Source organism: Frieseomelitta varia, unplaced genomic scaffold, assembly GCF_011392965.1.
Source record: "Frieseomelitta varia isolate USP_RPSP 00005682 unplaced genomic scaffold, Fvar_1.2 scaffold_215, whole genome shotgun sequence".
Lineage (NCBI taxonomy): Eukaryota > Metazoa > Arthropoda > Insecta > Hymenoptera > Apidae > Frieseomelitta > Frieseomelitta varia.
The window spans coordinates 1,459,829-1,480,074 of NW_025109917.1; the positions used below are offsets into that span (position 1 = coordinate 1,459,829).

General features: G+C 37.6%; 1 protein-coding gene across 1 annotated transcript in view; it reads right to left on the reverse strand.

The window, feature by feature from the left end:
• The window catches only part of LOC122527339, a 40,051-nt gene that overhangs the window by 6,076 nt on the left and 13,729 nt on the right, over window positions 1–20,246 (reverse strand). The window contains exon 3 of the mRNA XM_043651423.1: window positions 1,155–1,209. Coding sequence (XP_043507358.1) covers window positions 1,155–1,209 — 55 coding nt within the window. The remainder of the gene's footprint in view (window positions 1–1,154; window positions 1,210–20,246) is intronic.

The window sequence follows — 20,246 nt, forward strand, 5'->3', positions numbered from 1 at the left end:
GACAGATGATAATGACCGAAGGGCAAAGTCAGGGCCGTAACCGTTTGCCGGATTTGTCGTGGAACCGCCACCGCGACCCTCCCCCCCCCCCCCCCAAGCTCCTCCCGCCTATTTTCCAATTACGCGCAATCTCGTTCTTTTTGTGCGCGGTCTCGTCCATTTTTGTGCCGTGGACAAGTCGACGAGAATTTTCAAGTGTGTTCCTTGTCCCTTTGCAGGCAAGTAAATTCACGATTACTGAATAATAAGGATATATTACGGAATGTTATGGAATATGGATATATTATGTAATATGTTATATTATATGTATACATATGTATAATATGTATAATATACATAATAGACATATGTATAATATGTATAATATTATACATATTATACGTAATATACATATGTATAATATTATACATATTATACGTAATATACATATGTATAATATACATAATATTGTAATATACATATTATACATAATATGCATATGTATAATATACATAATATTGTAATAAACATATACATAATATACATAATAGTGTAGTATACATATTATACATGATATACATATGTATAATATACATAATATTGTAGCATACATATTATACATGATATACATATGTATAATATACATAATATACAAAATATACATATGTAACAATATATTGATATATTATTCACGAATAATAAGCATAATCAAATATACTCGCGATGACCCGATATATCACAAAGCTACAAACTAATGCAAATAACGAGTGACGATTAATCTTTCGAGAAAAGCGATCTCAACGAAGAGCAAAGAATTCTTTCCCTTCATTTTTACAAACGACGAGGAAAGAGTAGCGAATGTGCGAAAGAAGAAAGAGAAAATGCAGTGTAGACGAATATTATCGAACCGTAATGTCCAATGTTGTAGCGGAGGGGTGCGCGATCGTTAGGGGGAGCGTGAATGGTGGTGGGTCTTTTCACCACGGGATTTGATCAATGAAACCAAAGCGTACCGACGACGCTTCTCTACTATCTGATCCGTGCCGCTTTTTATAGTCAGCCAGGGCTATTTACAAGAGCAAACGGGCCCTAGATACGCTGCGTACGTATCTCGTTGTGAAACGATAAGAGAGGAGCGTCGGAGAGATGCGTCGACGACACGATGCGTGACTCACCGTTTGTTAAATCGTCGCAGCTGCCCGCGTCGGTCCTCAGTCCGTTACCGATCACCTGAAAACACGTACACTTGATTAACGGAGGAAATGCATACAGTTATCGCATATGGGCGGGGAAAAGAAAGAAAGAAAGAAAGAAAGAAAGAAAAGAAGAAAAGAACGTTCGCATTCTCCGCGCGCGTTCCGGCTCGAGTGTTTCGCCAAGCAGGTTGCATGCTAATTCATGTTCCACTAACGGCGATAATCGCGCCTTCCGTGACGGAAATTTCATTCGCCGCGAAAATTTCCCGGATAATTCGAGTGTTGCGAGAGATAAAAGATGATTGCCCCCAGGGCAATCGCGAGAGATCGCAAAGATACCAATCCCTGTCCGACTTTTTCGACTCCTTTGTCGACTCGGCGAGCCAGATCGCCATTGTTCGCGGTTTTTTGGACGAGCCATCCGCGACGATGACATCGGTTTTATCTCGTTTTGATAAATTAACGCTCCTAGCGTGATGGTCTTTGTGTTGAGAAACGGGAGCACCGTGATGACCTGTCTTTTCGAATACGTTGACTTTTTCCCCTCCTCTTCAAAAGTAGGCGCACTTTTCATCAGCCCTTGCGTGATGTTGTTCGTTACAAGACGAATGATCGTTTTTTTTTTTTCACGAAACGTATGAATTGCCTTTTGATACAATTGTCTTTGGTGATTTTCCAATTTTTGATATTGAATACATAGCGTGACACGTCATTAATAAAACCACAATTCCATATGAAAGAAACGAGCTGGAAAGAAGGAATAAAATTTGTTTGTTAAAGCGTTCGTTTTCAAGAAGATCGTGTTTGAATATTTGTCGAGTACACTTGAATTTAATTGAATTCTAGACGTGACGAAAGAAAATAATTGACAGAATGTTATTCTGGCAGAATGTGCGAAAGTAAGTCAAGAATGTAGAGTAAAATTTGTATGTAAGACATACAAGTGCCTCGTTCTCGAGTGAATTGAGTTTGAAAATTTTGTCAAGTGCTCTACCAAGGCAATCTTTAACGAAACTTTATTCAAAGCCTATTTTCTTGAAAATGACGAGAAAAACTTTGTTCTACATTTTTCACTCACTTTTGCGCGTAGAATATCCTCGTGTCGATTACTCACGCCTGTCTAGTACGAAATTAATTAAATTCACATTTTTTGACAAATAAATACTATATTTGATAAACATTTAAACTCGGTTTTCTCGAAGACAATTTCGTTCTTCCTTTTCAGCCCGTTTTATCTCAATTCGATTGTTAAAATTACAAATGTAAAACAGTACACCAAATGCAAAGCATTTTATTAGCAGAATCGCAGCTTTCTTTCACACCACCAGTCACAAGACACTCTGTATATTTAGTACGACGACAGTGTATTCGTTGAACGATCGGCGTACGCGCTGAAAATGCGGTTTCTATCGCGTGGCTATTTGCCCCGAAGGAAGAATCGAAAGTCTAATCCTCGTCGAGACGTGTCACACCGTTTCTCTCGCGACTCGTCATCGATGATTTCACCGCGACATCAGCGCCGGACTCTGCAAATTCTCAATCTAGCAAGTGCAATCTTTGTCATTTTGATCGCCAGATGAAAGGATCTGCTTCACACTCGTTCGAGGAATATTTCAAGTTTTCAAGCGCTTTCAAGCTATTTCGTGGTCCACGATATCTACCACTTCTGCGTGCTTATCACGGCGGTTTCCGTTTCCGATATCGGAGCTCGTCCAAGTTGTCCAACCACGTAACGACGAACACGCGAGTTGGCCATCGATTTTTCAATTTCACATCCGAAAATAGTTCACGAAAATAGTTTGCGCAAACAGCTGCTGTTTCAATCAACACATCGGCTCGCGCACATCGCGGTTATCGATGAGCGAAACTAGGCTAGGCACCGAAAACCAGGCGTCTCGTATTTAGAAAAAAAAAAAAAAAAAAAGATGCAACCCCGCTATCTTGTCGTTCGAACGCAGCAGAAGAGAGTGAAAGTGGGCGAAAGTACAAAGAAGGCGAGGCGTAATCGCGACGTTTCATCACTTTATTAACGTATCATAACGTAACGTAAGTTGATCAGCCTTCGAGATCTCACTGATGTGAGAGACTAAGAGAGAACCTGACCTCAAATCGAAAAGAGAGGAGGTATTCTGGTAATCCGGCGTAAAAAAATCAATCTTTTTCTTTTACATTTTTTCAAAGTATATGATTTCGAAAGTGTCCATGTAAACGAATTTGTTTGAATTCGTAAAATTAACAAAGTTATAGATGTTTAAAGGAAACGGTGTGCTGCTTGCGTAACGTAAGTATGAATATATTTTGTGCAACGGACAACAAAAATTTCAAAAGTGTTTTTCTCAAAAGAATATTTTATTTTATAATATTGTTATTTATTTTTATATTATTATTATTTTATAATATTTTATTTTTGGTAATTATTTTGGCTCGATTGATTGTAAGTATGAATAGGGGTAACAAGAACTTCAAATGTGTTTTTCTCAAATCCATGTTTTTTAAACTGGTTGACGGTATATCTCACGTTCTAGTTGACCGATTGACTTGAAATTTGGAGGAGATCTTCATCGGATATACCTTTATCGCATGAACCACGAATTTCAAAATCTGATGTTTTTTTTTCTATTTTTGTTTACCACCCAAAAGACAAAAAGCACAAGGAAAATCGATATATAAACTTCAAAATGCTGCCATTTTTCTAATTTTTGAAATTTTGCTGTTTCGATGGTACATGCGATAGCCATATTTATACTAATTGGTGCATTTTGGTTTCTTAGTTTCAAACAACAGGTATCACGTCAGCCATTCGAACCCGTTTTTAAAAACATGCTTTACCCAAAAAAAATTGCAAATATACTCTTTAAGTATGAATAAATCTGTGTACGAAAACTGCATACCAAAATGTATCATGGTTCCCTTAGAAAAAATCCCAAAATAGTCGATTTTTTCATGCCGGATTACCTCCTTAACCTCAGGATCAGCATCTTGCTTCCAAAATTTGATAAGTAGACGCCTTTATAAATGCGTCAATTGTCCCGAAACAGATTTGTCAATTCACCCGGGGCAAAAAAAAATGCATGCCTGTGATATACACACGTAGAAGATAAAAAAAATTAGACTCCGTGGATGGGCGCAAAGGCGAGAAAAAATGGCGCATAACGAACGTTCGTTCTCAGCCTAGTTTTTCGCATTGTCGATACCGTTTTCTTCTTTTTTCTTCGCGAAGCAGGTAAAGACAATGGGGCAACGGGTACGCGCCGACAAAATAGGCACGAAAAAGGGCACTGGAGGGGGAGGGTCACCATTATGTAAGCACGTTTTGTAGGGCACCCTTTGTCGCGATCTTTTTGAAACAGCAAGCTCCGAACGTCGTACACAAGTGCAGAAAAAACGCGAACGTAACAGATTCGCCGAGCGCGCGATCCTCAATCTGTTCTGTGAAAAGAAGCTTAGGCGCCCTCGCGAAAAAAAAGGAAAAAAAAAAAGAAAAAAAACGATGCGTCTAATGGCATCTGATGTTGCAGTTCCATAGATGCGCACAATACGCTTGACAACACGCTCTTCTTCTCGACGATTTCGCGTTCACGTTTTGCGGGCTAATTATGTATGTCTAACGACGAATTACACGACTTGAAGTTCATTCGGTATAAGTGCAGATGACCTCAAAGTAGTTGATTAAAAATAAGAGGCCTCGATTAATCGGGAGTAGAGACACGAGAGTGATCACTGAGTCACTATGCGCATAACACGATAATGTTCGTTCAAATTCTAATAGAGTTGTTTCGTTTGAATCCAGCCAAACGATATACATACATGTATCCTGGATCGTTCCCTGTTAAATCGCGACGAACTCGGTGAAGAAAAGCAAAATCGAACGAACGAAAGTGCGTTAGAATAAAGAATAAAGTAGAAAATTTTCAAAAAGCTGCTCATCAAAAGAAAATTTATAATCCAAGTGGAAGAACACGAGCTTTAATTCGCGTACTTTACGAGAAAACTCTGCAAAATTTCTCGTGAAAAAAGCAACAACGAAAGTGCTTATTTAACACTGGAATAACGAATAAAGTAGAAAATTTCAAAAAGCTGCTCATCAAAGGAAAGTTTATGATCCAAGACGAGCTTTAATTCGCGTAGTTTACGAGAAAGCGAAATCTGCATAATTGAAGAATTACGAATTGATAATTTACGAGAAACCATTTTAAACGATTTTTTTAAAATATCTGCATAATTCCTATGAAGAATTACGAATTGGTTGCTTCACTTCGGTGTATTTCCAGCGTTAAGTTGCAAGTTTTCGAACACCGGTGGCGGCTAATTGCTCGCCCGTAGGCGTGAACGCGTGCGTAAAGTGGTCGTTGCGTAAAGAGGCGAACGGCGTGTCATGGCAGGCAGTTTTAGATGCTGGGAGCGGCCGATAACTTCCCTGTCACCCTACCGAGTGTTTACGTACTCGCACGCACGCCGGTTAAACGAGTTACGACGAGCTTCAGCCAGGGGGAAGGTCGCAAGTCCGGAAGGAAGTGGAAAATATTAACCTTTCTTGGGGAGCACACGGGGGGAGAGCTGTTTCCTTCCTTATTTCGCACTGTGATCGATGGAAACCTCGCTGGAAGGGTTGGAAGTCTCCGACACTACCTGACTCTACCTATGCATGCGCTGCACACTTCTCACTGGACGTTCAAAAAAAAAAAAGAGAAATGCAGTGTGTTTATTAAAACTATTCTTTCTGTGAGAAATTCTCCCGTCACGTCCAAGCAGTAATAAAAGAATTCTTTTTCAGAGAAAAATGGCATCCACCAACGAAAAAGTATAATATTTCTAGCAAAGAAATTAAAGCGCAAATTAAAAATGTAAAGTTAATAACATAATGAAGAATACAAGCTTCTATGAATACATTTTCATTAAAAATCACCCGAATACATAAAATTTGAAAAATTTTAATATATAATATACGTATTAATACGAATATATAAAATGACGTATAATGTACGTAATAATACGAATATGTATGTGTATGATATACGTATTAATACGAATACATAAAATTACGTAAAATTTAATAAATAAAAATACACAAAATTTCCATGAAAAATTAATTTCATGAATTAGTCGTTTCGATCACTTTGGTAGTTCTAGCGTTCTAATTTCACGGCCGAGCTGCCCGCTGAAACGGCGGCCGATGTTGAGGAGCGGTATCGCGAAAGTGGCTGCAACTCGAGGAAGAAAAATGGTTGAAAATTGAAATGCCGCGCGTTAGAGTTAGATTGTTTCCCGTTCGCGTTTATTCGCGAGGCAAACGAGCTGGCGCGCTCGTTCTTTTCCCTCGCTGCGTTTCGTTTCTTTTCCGCTCTCGTTTGCATTCAGCTGTCGGCCGGCGGCCGGAGGCGCGGCACAAAGGTCACCGACTCGACGAGAGACGCTTGAAAATCAACCGGAGAAAATTCCAGGTGCGCTTGATATCAACGAGCAGAAGAGAGGAGAGGGGGGGCACTCCGTGTGATTTTCCAGCGGAAACAATGCAGCCAGGGTGAAAGAGGGAGAGCCTCGCCGACTCGGCAGCAATAAAGGATAATGTATTCGTACGCGAAGAGCGACAGCGAAGGAAGTCGATGGCGGCAACGATTGCGCTCTTCGAACCACGTGACGTCGCCAATTTCGTTGTAATCGACAGCCACGAATTCTTTCTCTCTTTTTTTTTTTTTTTTTTTTTTTTGTCTTCCCCGCACGAATGCCTCCTTTGCCAAACCATAAACGACAACGAGCTACGCTCGCAGGTGTTATCGCTGATAAATTAACGACAGACACGACATCGCGTTGAAACGGGAATTTCAATTTCCCTGTGAGATTTTATCCAACGACGGGGCCATTTGGCGCCAAATTGAATACTGTTGCGGATGACGCCGTTAGGTTAAAAAGACACGCGCAGTATTTTTTACCGCCTCGGATGCAGTTAAGGTTTTAGTGTAAGTAATAAAATAAGCCTATAATATTTATTTTAATAATATTTTATTATTGCAACTTAAAAATTTCGGAACTTTAGAAACTCGGAAACTAACAGTGACGATGTTGATGAGGACCAATATTTTAGGAGCAATAAGTCGCAATTTGGAACAACTCTGCAGAAGAAGAGAAAAGTGACTGAAAAAAAATAAAGGAGAAGATTACTGAAGATCCGCACGAGATAACCCAAGAAATGATGAGAATTTTCTGGTAAGTAATTAGAACAATCCTATTGATATTGTGTCTCTATTCGAACGAAATTTACACAAAAAACTAACAGATATTACGGTGTCTATCATACTAAACAAAATTATTGATTTCTCAATATTAAATTTGTAATTTTATATAAACTCTTTATTTTTATTTCTGCGATTATATTGAAAAAGAAAAATATATATATATATATATATATGCGTGTTTTATTTTTCGTAAACTTTCTTGTAAAATTCAAATAAAATTTTTTATTTTTGTTAGTTTCAAATAAAAAATGTTTATTTTCCTATTAAATAAAGACATTTATAAAAAAATTAGCATGTGTATTTTCTTCCCGTTCTATAGCGATTACGATCCCGTCGACAAGGTGTTGACTTGTTCGGTATTGTGATCCTCAAATATGTCTGACAAATTGCTATAATTCTCCGTCGTATAATGTCTTCATCGTTGAAAACGTGTGCGTAAAACCTCGTCGGAATCGAAATTCTTCGAAAGCGAATCGTGCCATCGACGGTGGATATAGATTGATGGAGGGAAAATGGAGCGATCCAGGAGCAAACTTCTTTGAGAAGAGCGCGTAACGAAAGAAATCGAACGACGAATAGGTGGAAAGTGGTCGGTTTTAACGATCGTAATAACTTCGTTCAGCTTCGACAGGTTTCAGGATAAAACTTAATTTCGCCGTAAGCTTTCACCGAACCTTCAACCATCGGGAGATCGTTATCGTTGTACCGGCGATTATATTCATTGTATTTAGCAACGGGGTAAACCGGTGGATGAAACTTGTTTTGTTGGCTCCGAATGCGTCTCGTAAAACGCGTCCTCTCTCCTTGGCTAATCTTAATTGGAACCGTTTATCGCACGAATCATCCGACAGAAATAACAGCTCTCTTGTAATCGTGGAAAACGTTCGGGTTAGGTTTGGGTTAGGTTAGGTTACGAAGCAATTATCGTTCGTTAGTTTATTTTACTCCGTTATTTTACTCCTTCGATGAATGGGATCGTCGAATTTGCGATCGAATCCAAATCTGCGGATCACGCGATTTTCAATCGAATAATGAAACTTCTCGATTACGATTAACGTTACAACACACTCCCATACGACGAGAATTTTTCTCGTACAGTGCGACTAATCTAGAGTAATCACGTTTGGAATGATTATTGCCAACTTTTATTTTCTATGTTTTTTTATGACCTATTATTTTTGCTATTGACCTATTATTGTTTTGCTTCATAGAAATTTAACAAAAGAGATAATTGTACAAACTGTTTGTTGCGTAACATGTTTGGAATGATCATTGCCACGCCAACTTTTATTTTCTATGACTTGCTACTAACGTATGTAACAAAATTCTTTTTGCTTCATAGGGATTTGATCAAAGAAATAATCGTACGAATTATTTAATGTATTTATAATTAATTTAAAATATTGAGAAATATTTTTGTTACCTCGATCGTTAGTTACTGTCCGAGTCATTCAAAATTGCATTCCAACGTGTTCGTTTCGGTGGAATTAACGCTAGAACTGTCGCTGATTAAAGCACAAAATTTCCATCAGAGACATTGAAGTCAGAAAAATAGGGAAACATTTTATTTAGATATTTTACGAAAAATTATTTAAATCTTTAAAAATACGTTTTACATCTATAAGATATCTCTAAAATATTTACATCTATGTTTTATATCTATAAAATATCTAACAAAAGTTATAAATTGGTCATTTTAACTACTTTGATAGTTTACTTTGGTTTACTTAGGTATTCATTTTTAGATGTTGAATCAATTATTATTATATGAAAACAGTAGTCGCAATTCGCGTTGTAACTCACTCGTTGTACGGGTGTCTGCTGTATATATTATAGAACTATCTATCTATACTAGAAAAAAAATACTCGTCATCTTCCACAACATTTACACCAGCGAATAGAAGCTAATTTTTCGCACAATTCAATTTTGTCTGACTACGTTGACGCTAGCTCTGTAGCTCGTTGTCAGTCGGCAATTGCAGTAATTGGAGATATTTTAAAATAGACACAGTAAAAGTACTGGAAAGTACTATTTTTAGGTAAAAATTTTAGTTTATATAAAATTATTTATTTACATTAAATAGAATTAAATTAATTAAAAATTTTATTTTAAAATATAAATTTATTTATAAGTATATCATATATATATATTAAATTAAAATTATAAAAATAATATAAAATTAAGAGACCAAGAGGATATTTTGAAGGGGGCAATAAAAGAGAGACAGATAGAGGCTAATTTTTCACAAAGCTCAGTCTGATTTCTTCGACGCCAGCTCTATGTCACAGTCGTCGTGATAATTTCAGTTTCTAAAAAAGTCAATTGACCGACGATCGGAAATGTGGAGGAGAGGAATCCGGAAGCCAGATATTTTGAGGATGTTTTGAAGGAGGCAGTGAAGGGAAGACAGTAACGGGAACTTGGTCGCGCGAGGAAGATAGCGGGATTAACGGGTTCGATACGGCCACAGGGACATATATTTCGAAATGAAACGTCGGAGGTTCGCCGCGCATTATTCTCGAGACACGCGAGCGCACGCACCGGCGAATCGAATTGCCAAAACTGCTGGTAAGTATGCGCGCCCGATCGTTTCGCGTTTCGAATCGATCTGTTACTCTCGCGCGCCGATCCGACGATCCTCGCGAATCTCGTGTACCTCTTCTTTCAAGCTGCGTGTCGACGCGGAAACAGCGACGAACGCCGTCAAAGTCGTTCGAATCGAAAACCGGTCTCTGCGAATGAAACTTCGATTTCCTTTTTCTCCCAGAGCGATCCAGTCACGGTCGAAGTGAGAAGGAATTACGCCCGATGGCAAATGAATTTTAAGCCTCGCCTCGACTGGAACTCTCGCGCGTTACTTTCCGAATTGAAATCGTCAGGAAAACGCACTCGTCCTTGAGAAATGTACGCTTGATGGATATTCGAAAGATCTTCTACTAATGGAATCTGTCGCGTTGGTTCACCGCGGGCACCTGGACTTACCGATTTCCAATATGTGGACGCGTCAAACAGTCCCGCAGCTGCCACGAGTTCAGTCAACCGTTCGAGATTCCGAAAGCTGTCAAAGTCCACCCAGGCTTCGACGAGTCTTCCGACAACGACGACGACAGCCGCGCGCCTCGATGCAACAAGCTGCCGGAAACGCGATTACATCGGCGAAACTTCAGTTACGCCGCGGGACTACTCGATCATCGAGGAGCCTCCATATACGTGCAGAGTGTGTCGGAAAGAAAAAGTACTCCTTGGCGCGCACGTCAAAATAAAGGAAGAGACCTTCCTCTCCAAAATATCGAGGAACGTATGAGGTGCGTAGTATGACACTCGCAGAAACGCAGAAAGAAATCCACGCGTAAGTGGCGGGGGAATGCGTGGCACTCCGAAAGAAACTGGTCGAAGAATTGCGAAGAACAACTTGGTTCGTGCGTTTTGCTCGAGTTTAAGTTGGAGGATTTTCGGAGCGGACGACGACTCGAGGCACTTGTCGCTCGTTCGACCGCACCACGCCGACTGACAGGAGGACACGAAGCGCGCGAGACGCGACGGACAGGCTGACTGTATGTACAGCACACGCCAACGAGAAGAGAGAGAGAGAGAGAGAGCAGCTTTTGCTTGTCCTCATCATTTGTGGTCGTCATCGTACGACCCATGTGCGTTGTAACGAGTACCTCTGACGATACGCGAGTTATTTCTTCACCACGCTCGAGGTTCATTTTCGGCTTCCGAAATTTCTGCTCGTGGGAACCAGCTCAAGCTGGAGGTCGTTGTTTCTCAATTTTGTCTGTTTTCTAGGGTCACACCTGTCTCTGTTTACTTCTGTCGAGTTCTTTCGTCCGATCGTCTGGACATTGTTCGTTTCGCGACGGCGGTAGTAAATTCGAAAACACGTTTCGCGAATTTACATACGTCATACACACGTGTACGTCGAAGAGCAACGAGTTGTAAATTCCGAGAAGTCCTATAAACAAAGATAATTTTTTATCGCTTGGAATTTCATCGTTTAAACGCCGCGGAAATTTTATCTCGACGATACGCATCCCTGCCCTGATTGTTATTCATTTACGTCGCAATGAGGTAACAGAAATAGATAAGTACGCATTTCGCGCGAGAACCAATTAAACTTGTCAATTTACGTAACGCACAGACACTCCGTAGAGTTTAGATATCGCCGAGCATCAACAGCGCAGCCGTGGAAACCGGCGCGATGCCCGTCTACTCGGAATAAGCTCGACGAAATTGAATTTTCAAGCAGTTGGACACACAACGATACCGCTAATTTTCCACCGTTTATAAACCATCGTTTAACTTAGCGTTTCATGTAATTTGGATAACGTGGAAAAAGTGTAAATTTAAGAGTCGCTTTGAATTTATATAAGAAAATATAAAAAAGTAATTATTAATAATTATAAAAAATATAAATATAATTGATGATAATGATGAAATTGAATAATACAGGATTCTAATTATTTTTGTAGAATTTTTTAATAACGTTAATAATCTAGTTAATAAAAATGATTGAAAATTCATAAATAATTCATTTGATTATAAAGTCATTAATTATTATTAATAAAATTATACGTAAATATATTTTAAAAAATCATAAATTTTATCATTTTATTTATTTAATAATAAGTAATATAGTTAAATATATATATATTTAATTTTAAAAATTAATATAATTAATAATTATATAAAAATTTTTCAATTTATAATTACAGTATGAACCTGAAAGCTTATTTTAGCTTATTATATAACATTAGATGTCTGATAAAAGAATTAATTTTTTAAATTAAAATATAATAATGAATAATATATAAATATATATAAATTAAGAAGGAGGGAGGAAGAAAGAGAGAGAGAGAGAGAGCGACGACTCGACCAGCAGTTTTCAGCCTCAAGTCTCAAAGAGCAGAGCCTGATCTGGCTCGAGTATTCTAATCTACCATCGGATTAGTCACTATCAGGCAATGCCCCTCGCTACGTCGAGTAGAACGAAAAAAATATTGCTGAAAAAATATTATTGACACGATGTGGTCAAAGTTCAAATTTCGATCTATAGACAGCTTCGTGATCGAAACTGCTCAATGTACACGGATTAAAGTACAAGGAAGATCTTTTTTATCTCAACTGAAATCGGTACACTCTTAGATCGAACGCATGTACACGCGTTATTTTTATAACACTATTTAATTTATAATGATAACATTATATTTATTTTATAATTTTTAATATTTATATTAAATACACATTATAGTTTATTTTTAATATTTATATTAAATACACATTATAGTTTATTTTTAATATTTATATTAAATACACATTATGTTATTAATAACAATATTAATAATTATTAATAATTAAATTAATAATTATAATATAAATATATATAAAAATAATATATTATAATTTATTATTATATTTTATAATTTATAACTATTCACGCGGTAAATTTTTACACGCGATCTAAATTTTCGCGGTCAGAAAAACACATTGTTGACGTTGATCCAAACATTGTTCAACGAGCCTTAAAATTTCAACAATATTTAAAGAAATGTTGCAGCGAATTTGTGAAAACTTGACGAAAGATAACAAATCGTCCGAGAAAATTCACATTAACAATGAAAATGAAGTCGAACTTGCAAATAATTCCAGCGACGAGAATAATGAGTTTGTGCCAATTGAAAAGAAAAGATTGATTGTTTTGAATTACAGTAGCAATAGTGACACTTAAGTGAATGAAATTTACTTTTGTTTTCTGAAATATCATTATTATTATTATTATTTTTTTTTTTTTTTTTATTAACCTATGTGAAATAGGCTTTTCTATCAAATATTTTTCCTTTTGTTTCTCACAGACTCTATTTTCATTCGCGTAAAACGAATCCACGTGGAACGGATACAATCCGCGTAAATGTAGGTGTAGTTGTATATTTTTTCGTATAGTTGTATATCACTCATAGTTATCAGTTATCAGTCAAAATCACGCCGACGAAAAGGTGTTAGCAAAGAATTATAAAAAGAAAAAAATTCCTAACGAAGATATATCGTTGGAAGATCTATCAAGATCTATCGTTACTCGTGACGCGTAACTACGTTATCACGTAAATTCGATCTTCTTTTCCGTTTCAATATATTTCGCATGTTTTTACTTCCCGCTAATCAATCCCGTTATTCAATCGTGTTTTCAATGCAACGCCAGAAGTTTCTATTGTGCACGGGCAACTTCCGTGGAAGTAATTTTCTTTTGTACTTTTGATCATCGCATTATCCAATCACATTTCCACACATAATTCAATGAGTTTCTAGTATAAAACGTATAAAATTTCTACGCAAAACGTGTAGACGTAATTTCAATCAGGCAACCTTGATTTTAGAATGTTAAGAGAGGAAATATTACCAATATGAAGATCAAAAATTCGTCGAAACAAATTCTTTGTATAATTTTGGCGAGAAATCGAGATCACTAGAGATTATTTAAGAGAATAATATTTATTTGATAATTTGAAAATTCGTCTTTAAAATAACATTCAAAATGAATGTCAATGAAACCAAAGTATTCAAATGAAAAAGAAAAAGAATAATCATGAAGAAATTTTTCTTACAATAGGACCCGTTCCTCAAATATGTGGTTCGTTAATGAACAAAATTTGAGGAGCATCTGTTAAAATTGAGAATGGTCTTTCTACTGATGACGAAGAGGGGGAGTATTACATTTATAGATACTTGTTTCATTAATATGTGATCATGAAGCGTATCTAAATTTCTTTTATCGTCATTAGAAAATTGAACGATATTCATTTCAACTTGCGTCTGTAGACGAGCGTAGTAACTATGCCATAGTTACAGAATAAGAAATAATAAATATAAACATTGAACGTTACACCTTGAAGATATTCTGGCAGATAGTAAATAATTTATTCCGCGAGTGGCAAGTAAATCATTTAACTGGAAATAAATTAATCTAATTTCTAGATGAAACACTTAACAAAATATAATTTTTAGTTATTTCACAAATAAATCATTTCTGAAATAGTTTGAAAAGGTAATTTGAAAATTTCTCAGAACACCTACAATACAAGGTGTTTCGTAACTTATGGAACCCACTTCGGGAGCTAATTGTACGCCTAAAAATAATGAAAAAAGAACATATAAATATATGTCCTATCTGTCTTCGTTTATGAGATATAATGAATTTCCTGTTTTAATTACTTTTACAAAAGATGATCGAAATGACCACCTTGCATTTGAAGACAAGCCTGCACGCGTCTTGTCATTCATCTGGTTACTCTCTCTATCATTCCTGGTGTTTCTCGAATTTATCGGAAGCTTTGCTCTATTCTATTTCGTAGTATTTCAGCATATTCAATCGATGTTGCATATACAATAGATTTTAAATGTTCCTACAAATGAAAATCTAATGGATTCAAATCCGGAGAACGAGCAGGCCATGCAATAGGACCTCCACGACCAATCCATTTATNTTGCAAAGTGTTGATTTAAAAATTGTCTAGCCACTCGGCTAAAATTCGGAGGAGCTCCATCATGCATAAACCGCATACGAATAATCTAATATCAATTGGAACTTCCTCTAATATTTCGTGTAAACGCGTGCTCAAAAAATCAACGTACTTTGTGCCTGTTGGTTTCCCATCAAGAGAAAAAGGTCCAATTAAAAATTTATCAATTATTCCTGCCCATACGTTTAAACTAAACTGGTGTTGATGTCTTGAATGCACAATAACATGTGGATTTTCTTCATCCCAATTATGATTATCATGAAAATTGAATGTACCATCCCTGGTAAAACTAGTTTTATTAGAATTTGTTCTGTTTATAAAATTCATTATATCTTATAAACGAAGACAGATAGGACATATATTTACATAACTTTTTTTTCATTATTTTTAGAATTTTTACAATCAGCTCCCGAAGTGGGTCCCACAAGTTACGAAACACCCTGTATATCTCGTATCTCGCGGTGACTCGCGTCAGTGATTTCGCGTAATTGGAGGCCGAAGTTTCGCGCAGGAAAGAATTGCGCGTCGTGCGGATGTTTCGTCCTTCGGCTGCCGCGACGCTATCGAACTCAACAGAAATCGATAGGATCTTCGTATCCGCCTGTTTGAGAATTTCAACGAAGCGAGATCGTGATCGAAAGGGAAACGATCGTTCGTAACCGGGAGGCCTCGATCTCCAAAGTCGAAAGCACCACCTGCGTCTATCAACGTCGAGCCGAGTCGCACTTTCACTCTCCTCGCGATTCGTGGACCGGTCCTTTGCCTCCGCGAAGAAAGAAAACGGTCGGAAGTCTGCAGTGCTTTGATCCGACGTTCGTGTCCACTAGAACGTTCTCGCTAGAATGCGAGCTGTCCTCTCCTCTCCTCTGACTCTTTCTGCTCCGCGGACTCTTACGGTGTCTAATAATAATAATAATAATAAAAGAGAAAAGCTTTCCATTTCGTCAACGTCTCGTTACCACGAGATAATGGATCTCGAAGCGAGACGGTTGACTCAGGAAACGCTTGGCTCAGTTATTTTCATCAAAATGATTTACATCCGGGCACTTTCTCATTCTGTTGACAAAATGTATCTTTAGAAACGGGAGATTTGCGGGATTTATCGTGCTCATTTAACGGGCTCATACAGAAGTTTCAGTATCAGAATTCAGAGTTAAAAAGATTCCCAAGCGTCGAGTCGAAGCAATAGCAAAAGTAAATGTTCCATTAACTGCTGAAGCAAGGCGGCGACAGAAATGAAATTTGGTTCAGTTTCGTCGAAACAATTTACATCTCATTTTTCGACAAGATGTTAAACGACGGTGTTTATCCTGCGAAAGACGAAAACGCCCGCAGAAATATCGAGAACTCGAGTTAAAAAGATTCTCCAGTGTCAAAAGATCGATAGAATATCGAAGCACTAAGTAACAGTGGTGCAATAAATATTCAAAAATTAATTTCGTGCAACGTGAACCGAAACTGGTCGCGCGATATTGAAATATTCACGCCTTTCACCTCTTTACGACAAGATTTATTCGTTTACTACTGGTTAATTGCACTTTTCCACGTGTTATTTACTATCGAACGTCATCGCCTATGAACCCACGGTTATATAAATATATATACCACCTCGCTGCTTCTTAGCCGTTTATTCCAGAGTTTGTTTAATTAACGAGTTCGTTACACCTCCTCCAGGCTACGTGAACGCGTAAAAAACGAGCAGACAGAACGAGAAGCAGAAATAAGCAAATGGGATAGCGGAACGGACAGATAGAGGAACAGAGCATAGATTTACTGGCTCTGTTGGAATTATAGACACGGTATGGAAATACCCAGGAATCAGCGACCGGGCCAGTCCACCGCGAAATAACCCTCTAATTGCAGGCATTGTTGTTTTCACACGGCATTGTCGCGGCGACCCGATGTATACGATTTCGATTCTAATTAGCACATGGAGTAGAAATTTCTCCGTGCCACGAAAGCGTTCGAACGCTTTGTCCTCCGACAAAAGGTGACTTTGTAACGGAGCGGTGCTCCATTACTGCATTCGTGCGCGAATCGCTCGTTATCTCGCGCCTTCTGAGTCAAGCTCATCACCGTGAAATTACGACCTACCCCTCGTTTGCATTCGTTTGCATTCGTTTGCATTCGTTTGCCTCCTCCTTTCCCTCCCCCTCGTCAATCTCTGAGCAGTCACCTGTTCCTCTCGTCTTCGACTCCCGATCTGAAATCCCTTTCTTTGATCATACGTATCGAAGAATCGAAATTAGGTAATTTCGAGGATATAAGAAAGAATATAGAATATGAAATATAGAATACAGAATACAGAATATAGAACATAGAATATAAAATATAGAATACAGAATACAAAATACAGAATACAGAATATAGAATATAGAAAAACTGTGGATTTTTTTTGTCTAAATGATAAAACGAGTACGGTAATAAATGTATATTTGTTTCTTAGTGTGTAGAAATAATAACCTTTCTCAATAATAACCTCTTTTAGAAATAAAAACGAAATTAGGTAATTTCGAGGATATAAGAAAGAATATAGAATATAAAATATAGAATACAGAATACAGAATATAGAACATAGAATATAAAATACAGAATACAGAATATAGAATATAGAAAAACTGTGGATTTTTTTTGTCTAAATGATAAAACGAGTACGGTAATAAATGTATATTTGTTTCTTGGTGTGTAGAAATAATAACCTTTCTCAATAATAACCTCTTTTAGAAATAAAAACGAAATTAGGTAATTTCGAGGATATAAGAAAGAATATAGAATATAAAATATAGAATACAGAATACAGAATATAGAACATAGAATATAAAATACAGAATACAGAATATAGAATATAGAAAAACTGTGGATTTTTTTTGTCTAAATGATAAAACGAGTACGGTAATAAATGTATATTTGTTTCTTAGTGTGTAGAAATAATAACCTTTCTCAATAATAACCTCTTTTGGAAATGAAAACGAAATTGTTAGGTAATTCAACGTAAAATTAATAGAACTTCCATTTATCTTCGAGATACCAACAATGCAGTAATCAGAATTCCGTATGAGTTCATGAAAAATTTGAAGGAACAAATGTCCGTCGGAATACGTCTCGATAATACAAAAATGATATAAATATTCAACAAGAAATATAAGCTCTTTGTAATTTTTAATAATTGCTGAAAATGTCTATTTATATTCTGCTACTTTAATTATAAAATACAAATAAAAATAGAAATCTGCTGAAAATGTCTGTTTATATTCTATTTCTCTAATTACACCCATAAAAATAAATACAGATCTGCACAAGTATTCGCAGCCTCATTACAAAGCTAACAGTTTATAGTATTTTAGTTCGACATGCTCGAGTGACGTTCGAGCATACAGTTTATATTACTTTATATTATTTCATAGTCAAGTTTGTAGTATTTTAGTTCGACGTATTAACTGCTGAAAATATCGATTCATATCCCGCTTCTTTAATTATAACCGTAAAAATACAAATCTGAAAATGTCTGCTTCTATTACATACGAACACAAGTCTGCACAAGTATTCGCCATCTAATTATAAAGCCAACAGTTTATAGTATTTTGTAACGTTCGAGCATATAGTTTATATTACTTTATAATCGAGTTTATGGTATTCCAGTTCGACGTATTAACGAGTAGTTTCGTTCGAGATCTCTTTTCGGCCTCGACGATCTTTGAATTTTAAAAGGATCCGATGTTGCCGTCCAACACGTTCGACAGACGAAAAGGGTGAAACTGGATCGAAAGCAAGTGGACACGCGTTAAATCTGCACTCGCGGCCGGTTGCGAGCGAGAGGGGAGCAGAAGAGATTCGATCTTGTTTTTCTGTTTTTTTCTTTCATTTTTTTTTTTTTTTTTTTTTTTTCCTTCAGATTCTCAGGCAAGCGAAAAAACAAAGCTGCTGCGCCGACACGCTCGCTTTCTAAACGGTTGAACGAACCGACGCATGCATCTTGGGAATATCCGAGTGGGGCTGTTCAATCGGGCGGAACTGCTCCGGAGAAACGCTGACGAGACGACGCCGACGAACGTTTCGGTCGGTGCCGGAAGTGCACCGATCGCCTCTTCCTTTTCCAGCTTACACCTACAGCTTCCAGCACACCTTCGCCCTCTTCTCGGTCAGTCTACTCCGATTTCCGGGACAGTCTACACGAATTTACACTGACGCGAACGCTTTTACTAACGGAGCGATACGCGTATCAGGTTAAGATGAAATTTCTACCGAACGAGTGTAAAGTGTCTGGATCCTTGCGATCGCTATTACAATCTTTTAAACCCCTTGCGCTGGCAACTGGTTCTCGCGGACCATAACGAGTGACCGAACCGTACACGATTATTCGTCGCTTTCTTTTCCTTTCGAACTCGTCGGTACGATATCACTGGATAGAAATGATTAACAAGTAATAAACTTGTCGTTTGTTTTGCCTGGGTTACATTTAAACTTAATTTAAAAAAAAAAAGAAAAAACAGTTAACCTACGAGAAATTCAGGCGATTGATCGGGCAGGTGGTTCGTAACTTTTCAATTAGTCGCAGTTTTCGAGATCGATCGACACTCGCGTGCACGCTACGCGTCGCGAATGCAGCTTCCGCAAACTATCGAGAAATAACGAGAGCTTTGCTCGCCGTGTAACAGAAAACTGCCTTGATTACGATAATAGGATCCACGAACGCAGTAAAACTCAAGCTAGGCTCGCGATATTTCTCGAACTGTCGCGTCGACGACCTGATTTTTCGTGATTTTTCTAACGAAAAAAAAAGAAAACGAAAGCGAAATTGACGATCCCCATCTCTCGGAGCTATGTAATTTACAAACAATGGAATTGCGGTGTCGATTTGAAAACTTCTAATCGCGTTTTTCCCATCGCGATTTTCTCCTCTTTCCAGTTTCGTGCTCAGACTTTCGTCGAGACACTTTTCGTCGAAACGATATCTTCTTCCTCGGAGCAAATTTCAGATCAAACAAGTAGCGAATTGCACTTTTCTAGTCGCTCGTTTCATTATTCGTTAATAAAACTTCAAAGTCAAACAGACACGTCGTAGTCCGGCGTTGATTGCTTGAAAAAGCAGACAGAAAAGCCGCTTGTTACCTCGTCTTTGTTACGTATCCGTGCTATCAGTCGTTGTTGCGCACATCTTTCGTATCTAAGAGCAAATATTTTCGCTCCTCCATCGTTCTACATCCTTCGGATTTCTCTCGACGATAACTCGGCTAACAAAGTCGACTAAACGGCCCGGTGATCCGACAAATTCGATCGCTTCGTCGATCGCCGTTACACATCCGTAATGACGCATAAAGGAACG